This window comes from Cyprinodon variegatus, unplaced genomic scaffold, assembly GCF_000732505.1.
Source record: "Cyprinodon variegatus isolate N-32 unplaced genomic scaffold, C_variegatus-1.0 Scaffold374, whole genome shotgun sequence".
NCBI lineage: Eukaryota > Metazoa > Chordata > Actinopteri > Cyprinodontiformes > Cyprinodontidae > Cyprinodon > Cyprinodon variegatus.
Window position 1 is genome coordinate 87,594 of NW_015150827.1, and position 7,216 is coordinate 94,809.

The following is a 7,216-nucleotide window of genomic DNA, read 5'->3' on the forward strand; positions in this document are numbered from 1 at the left end:
AAGATCTGATCTAAATAAAAACGATGATAATAAACTATTTTTGGTACCCTCTTAACTGTTTGAATAAATGTTTTTTATGAATGTTACGTAATAAACTGAACATCACAAAAACATCCATGGGGTATAAGAACCACTCACTATGTCAAATATATATATTTGTTTGCTGTGAAGCAACAATGCAAACTGTTACTATAAATAAATAGACATTTAAACAGTTTATATAACATAATGCGCCTCTAATTACATGAGAAGGTATGCATAGGAAAGTTCAAGTACCTAAATGACTCCTGTGGTTTTGACGGAAATTTAGTTACACGAGATTTTAGGCTATTGTGACCTATTTCACTGCACTAAATGCACTCTTGCCTTTGATGCATGGGTCTTGAGTATAAGCTTAAGTGTTCCTCTGACCTAGAAAAGAACCTGTGTGGAACCCCACTGTAACCCACAATGAACGACCCACATAAAGCAGATGCACGGAGGTCCTCTCAGCGTTTTATCTTCCTTGAACTTTTTCCACTAGCTCTATATGTCAGGTATTAGGTCTTCTTTTCATTAGCCATGATACTTCTGTTTTAAATGGAAGCATAGGGTATTCTCATGCTAGGCTGATGGAAACACCAAGCACACACACCCATGGAGAGCTATTTTAAGTAAGTGCTGACTCGTGGCTAGTTTTTTTTTTTTTTCCTTCAGTTTTTTTGTTAATAAAATACTAATTAAATCACACACCTTTCCGGCTGATTACTCAGACTGGATCCCATATTAGAGTACCTGCTTATTACGACACTTGTAACTGCCTGAAGACTCTGTGTCTGTGAGGATGGTTAAGATACAGAAGTAAGTGTCAGTATTCTGACGTATTTCTTTCCCCCTTTTCAAATAAGGTTTTAACATCACAATTTATTTTTTTATTTAAATAAAACCACAATAAAAAAGTAGATGAGAGATGAAATGTGACTTGATGCGTGATTTAACATTCCACCTTTTATCTGCCCACATTCATGTGACACCTTTAGTGCTCAACTGTATTATAACAGACTTCAGCTTTCTTATTTTATCAAATCTTATTTTGTTTTTTTTCTCACTTTTTTAAACTTATTTCTGTTTTTATAAAGTTGTTTGGTTTGAAGAAGGATCCTTTCATTTTCTGTCTGTAACTACTAGTGACCACACCAACCAAGACCAAGGAGTACCAAAACATTTAGAGGCCGAGACCAAGACCATATAGGTATTGGTGGTGGTCTTGGTCTCCGTACCCCTTGGTCTTGGTTGGTGTGGTCTTGACTATATGCTAGTAAGTACTTTATTAGTTCGTTTACCATCATTGGAGCAAATAACGTTATGCAGTGAAATAAAAACATTAATCAAGCTAGAACAACAATCTTATGAAAAATTCCAGTGACTTTTATGAATAAATAAAAATAATATTGGCAACTATTCTCTACTAAGAAGCAGAACTAATAAGAACTCCTTATTTCTTTTTAGAGCTGATGCTCTGCTCACCACCTGTTTTACAGCGGTCCAGATTGTTGTGAACGTTTAAGAAAATGTTAGCAGTGTGGAAGGATAGTCTTCTCTAACTTGAAGCTTGTACAATTTCAAAGTCTGATAACCTGTCTTTTGAAAAGTATAATTTTTCATTTATTTTCATTTAAATCTTCTGCCATGAAAAGCGTTCCTGCATTTTAAGAAAATACCAATTAACATCATCCTAGCTCTGCAGTACAGGGCTGGCAGCTTCATGTTTTAGGGGGTTTTATTTGCCCCTTTACATAAGCAGAGGTGTCTAGTAACGAAGTACAAATACTTTGTTCCTGTACTTAAGTGCACTTTTTAGGTATCTATACTTTACTCCATTACTTATTATTCTTCCTTCTTCTGACTTCTACTCATTACATTTTCACACAAGAATCTGTACTTTTTATTTCTTACATTTTTAAAACAAATTACTCATTACTCTTGGCTTCGGTTTAATATTTATAAATATTTATTTAATGTCATGTGTGCCATCCACATTTGGTAAAAACTAGTGTAATGACTAGTGAGAACGTATCGGGAGATGGAGAAAAGAGACCAACAAGAGGCCAATTTAGCCCTATCTGAATATTTCAAATTAGTCGAAAATTTGAGCTTTCAATTCATATAGTGGCATCTGGCTGTTTTTTTTAAAGGATACTTTATACTTTTATAGTTTAAGTAGTTTTTGGAGCACATACTTTTTTACTTTTACTTGAGTAAAGAGGTCAAGTTGATACTTCAACTTTTACCAGTGTTTTTAAACTGCAGTATCTATACTTCTACTTAAGTAACAGAAGTGCGTACTTTTGACACCACTGCACAAAGGAGGAATGAACATCATATGAAGTTCTGAAATGACACCTGAAATAAGCCTGGTATTTAAAGCTCTGTCATAAATGGGTCGTCTAGATGGACAATGACGCTAAACATACTTTTCAAATAGTAACAAAGTTGCTGATTGTAGCAATACAAACACCTTTGAGGCACCATTTTCAGCAGCCATTTCCGAGCTCTGAGCTCGGGCCCATCTTTTGTAGATAGACCGTCACAAATTTGTGCAAATGAAGGGACTTAGGTACCCTGGTTCAGTTAGGACTAATACATCCAGTAAACCCTTTTGAAAAGCTGCCGGAAGGATGCTAAAAATGTTTATGCTCACCATATAAGACAACTCTACCAAGCAATGAGGAAATGTAAACCTGTGCAATTGAAAAAAGAAAAAAAAAAACAGTTGTTTTCAGTTATTTTTACTCATAAAGTAATAGTTTAGTCTGATTCAGTGTCAAAAAGGGTGATAAGAGTCAAAAAAGGTTCTGATTTTGTCATTTGAAAAATATAAAACAGCTTTTTAAAATCTCGTATAAAACAGTTACACAAATGGAAAAGAAAAGATTTTTAATTTTCCTCTATTGCGTGTTTGGGTGGGTAGAGAAACCATACTTTTTGTTCTAAATTAAAACAGAATTCCTAAAAAGGCAGTCAGATACTTTTAAAGCTCTAGTATTCACAGCTTAAAAACTACAAATAGAACAGAAAGAAAACTTGAAAGATAATAATCATTTACATATGAAATAAAATAAATGGGAAGATTACAGATAAGCATATTGAAAAAAATATGCGTTATATATATTTTTATCTATTTTATTATATTTATTCATTTGAGCAATTAGTCTTAAATATATAAATAAACATAAAAGTATTTCATATATAATTGCATTTGATGATTCCTGGAGAACCAATGGAAAATATGAAGCATTTCATGTGTGGAAGAAGTGGAATCACATGAATGGAACATTCATATCAATTTGTGGGAGTATTGCAACTTTTTGCAGCTGATTTGTATAGACTTTAATAATATTTACTTTAAAAAAATAAGTACTTTCACTTGTTTCTTTTTTTTTTTTGATAGCATCTGTAAACAAAAGCAGCAGATCCTATTCACTGCTGAATTTACTTTACTACTGCAACACGTGACAGTCATTTCTTAAGCCTTTGTTGGGGAAAATGCTGGGGCTTTTTTCTGCTGCTATTACAAAACCATTCCTGTGGGCAGAGCTTAATGTTTCTCCTCTGAAGTATATATAAGGCCTGTGTGCTGAGCAATCTCCATCCACCTGAGAGGGAACAGGCGAGACCACTTTCAGATCACAGCAGCATCTGCCTACAAAGCTAAAGTTATGGTATCAGTCAAAGTCACAGTGGTTGCTGTGACACTTATTACTCTTTGTGTCCTGGCTACAAACAAGCATGCAGGTAAGCCTTGCTTCCATTCTTCTGTTTTAGTGATTATACAAACTCATATGAGACACATAGAGATTTGCAGCATAATTTATAATTCATCTTTTATCCTTTCTTACAGCTTACGTTGGTTGCTGTCGAAGACACATAAAGGGCAAAATTCGATTTGAGGAAATCAAGGGCTTCTCTGTGCAGAATAACACAGAAGTCTGTCCCATCAGTGCCATCATGTAAGTGATTGTTTATGATCAAGTTACTATTTATACATAAAGGGTTTTTATTAACTTTGATTTCTTTTTAATCCAGTTTTCACACAAAGAGAGGCAAAGTATGTGCCAACCCTGCTCTGGAATGGGCGATGGACTACGTCAGCCGGATAGAGTAAGTAGTTTAATGGCATAAGAAAAATGCTATAATATCTAGACAAAAAAAAAAAAAAAAAATGAATACATGCAGCATTTCCTAAAACTGATCTCATTACAGATATCAGGCACAAAAAGTTCACCAGAGGGCGCAAATGAAGAAACAAGGGTCCTAGAGGAAGAAGCTATGGAGGACTCAGAGGCCAGCTGCAAACATGTTGAAGATCTGTACAAATAAAAAAGGCTTTGCTGTTCATAGAGTAGAAAACACCAGCTTAATAAGCAATACTGACAGCCTGATGCTGCAAAGCAATGCATATATTGGCTCAGTTGTAAGAGCACTGAATGTATTTTGTTCTTTATATTGATAAATATTTTCTTTTTGTACTAATTTTATACAAAATAAAAACATCCTTCAAAAGAATCACCTGTCTGTCTGTCCTGTGTAAATTGAAATAATTTTGGGTTGTTGGAAGGATCATTTATTGAAACTTTCTTTGGCCCTTTTAGAGGTGTGACACATTTGATCTGCGTGCAAATCCAGCTCCCTCCTCGCCTTTTATCTCTTTCAGGAAATTCCACCTTTGGAGTTTTCAAGTATTGTAATCGGAGCTGAAAACGAGATGATGAAAGATAGAGAAAGTTACAGGAAACATGTTGTTTAAAACCATGCAACAGATCAGGCTTTGCATGCTGACTCTCAAACCTCATTGCCAATGAAAACAGCTTAAAAAAGTCCTTATTTAAACTCTTCCAGGGAAACTTTTTAAATTGTGGGAAATTTTGAATATAGTGTAAATCAAGAGATCGCTTCAGTTAGATGAGTTTCTCTAACACACCTTAATCCCGCAAAAACACACCAAACCTGTTCTGCGTGGGCATGACGAAACATAGGAAACCAGTGAGAAGTTTGCCTGCATCATTATACGCATGAATTAAATAATCTTAATACAAATGGCCTTTTCATGAGGCGCTGAACATTCATTTTGTAAGATTGATTATTTATGGAATCAACAATTTGGGGGAATTTTCAGAAGATTTGCATTGCATGTTTAGATTGTTAATTTTGTCTAATACGAACTGTTTTAAAATGATCTACTTGCTTAAACATATAAATCCAACAGCACACACACGGCATGAATGTCTTAAAGAGAGCTGCTGGCGAACCACATGTTTTGCAGGCGCCTTCATATTTTAAATGCATATTTTGTGCAAATAAAAAAATGTAAGAAAGAGTTTGATTGATTTAGTTTGTTTCCTGCCATATAGCCACCCTAGGCATTTCAACCTGGAGAGACTCGAATAGAGATCTTGCAGCAATGTCACTGCTGAAGGCAGTTCTGCATAGAAATGTCGGTCTATGTTAAAGGCGTCCGCACAGAGTCTGACTCTGTTGGTGAAACGGAGGCTGGAGAATGAGGGGAGCCGTGGGGAGTTTAAGAGATGAAGGTGGAGGAGAGATGCTGTTAAGCACGAAAGAAAGGATGTCCTGGATAGTAATTGGCTTATGAAGGTGTGGAGCTGCAATTGGCTGGAGCAGAAACTCATAATGTGCAGATTGGTTGCAGGTGAGAGTCCTTCAGTTATAAAATCACATAGTTAGTCCGTTCTTTATTTCAAAACCAGTTTTGCTTTGTATTTATTATTATTTGTCAGTCCAACTTTCAGTCCTCTCACCCAAATGGACATCCTTGGATGAAAGAAAGTTGGTTAACATGTTTAAAGACAGCCAAAGCAGTACCAGGGGTATAGCTTTACATAAATTGCAAAATCATAGCAGACCTGTGAAGGAAATGTAGCGATAATTTGGTCAGATGGCTTACCTTATATATACTGATTTTCAGGGAACAAAATCATCAGAGCACCAACTCACAGCAATGTTTCCATTATCTTCCCCAGGTCTGGTTTATTTTTACACAGATGGTAACAAAACAAACAAACAACAAAAAAACAACTACGGTAATAAAAGTAGAGGTCAAAAGAACTCACAGTAGTAAAAATGTTTCCTTTACTATAAATATCACTGTATTCAAATCAGCAGCAGAAGACTGCGATTCGCCCACACATATAAAAATGTGTTCCATTAATTTGTTGTTTATATATAAACACACGCGCTCAAACATGTTGTGTCGCACTATCGTTGCGGGGACTTTCCGTTGACCTCTATTCACTTTGCATTCATTTCTATGGCCTATATCTGACCCTTACCATTACCAACACTGCTTAACCGTAAATCTAATCTGAACCTAATTCACACCCTAGTCTTAAGCCTTACACCCACCCTAGAAGGAGAGCTTTCTCATGGGGACCAGTCGTTGGTTCCCACAAATACCTGTAAGTTCTCTTTCTGGGGTTTGGGTTAGATTATTATTATTATTATTATTATTATTATGGTGAGGTACGCACTGATAATGGTTAGGTTTAGGTCTATTTTCAGGGTATTGCTATGGAAGGGTTCATACTGAAAATGAATGGAAGTCATTTGTAGGCAAAACATGGTTCTCACTACATATAGCAAGATGAGAATCTGTGAGTGTGTGTTAGTTCAGCATTCAAATCCAAGTTCCTCCTCAAGTGAAGTCAGTGGACAGTAATCATAATTTAGGTTTGGAAGTTGCTAAATTTACACACATCTGTACAGTTCAACCAACCAACATATTCTCATTATCAGTTCGTATGAAATCGTACGAAAAGTTATGCACAGTATTTCATACGTTTTTGACCTTTTTCCTCGAAAAAACAGATCAGTACGCATGCGCAACCAGACAGACGAAAAAAGCAGATCCGCGGAAGGACGTAAAACTGGGAAAAACAGTGCAATAATTACTTCTTCATGTCTCTAAATACGTTGCTTGCTGTTTTGTATCTTAGGGTTAGGGTTAGGGTCATGGTTACGGTTAATTCTATGTTAAATGCTATGGTATTGAATGGTGCGTAAGATGCGCATGCGCAAGGATATGTTGTCTCGAGGCAAGACGTAAAAATGCGCCGAAATACCACAAAAAAAACGTCTAGAACGTACGAAATTACGGTGCATAACTTTTCCCACAATTTCATACGAACTGATAATGAGAATACGCTGAACCAACACATTA

General features: G+C 35.8%; 1 protein-coding gene across 1 annotated transcript; it reads left to right on the top strand.

The window, feature by feature from the left end:
* Positions 1–3,648: 3,648 nt before the first annotated feature.
* LOC107092313 (C-C motif chemokine 4 homolog) lies at positions 3,649–4,526 on the top strand. Its single transcript, XM_015386697.1, has 4 exons — positions 3,649–3,774; positions 3,881–3,989; positions 4,066–4,140; positions 4,243–4,526. The coding sequence occupies exons 1-4, from the start codon at positions 3,699–3,701 to the stop codon at positions 4,295–4,297; spliced, it is 315 nt and encodes a 104-aa protein (XP_015242183.1). The 5' UTR covers positions 3,649–3,698; the 3' UTR covers positions 4,298–4,526.
* Positions 4,527–7,216: the final 2,690 nt, after the last annotated feature.

What these genes read in the sequence shown, in the direction of transcription:
- LOC107092313 (XM_015386697.1), top strand. Translation starts at nt 3,699, where the DNA reads ATGGTATCAGTCAAAGTCACAGTGGTTGCTGTGACACTTATTACTCTT. An exon ending in GGCTACAAACAAGCATGCAG is followed by an intron (nt 3,775 to 3,880) that starts GTAAGCCTTGCT and finishes CCTTTCTTACAG; the next exon opens with CTTACGTTGGTTGCTGTCGA. An exon ending in TGTCCCATCAGTGCCATCAT is followed by an intron (nt 3,990 to 4,065) that starts GTAAGTGATTGT and finishes TTTTTAATCCAG; the next exon opens with TTTTCACACAAAGAGAGGCA.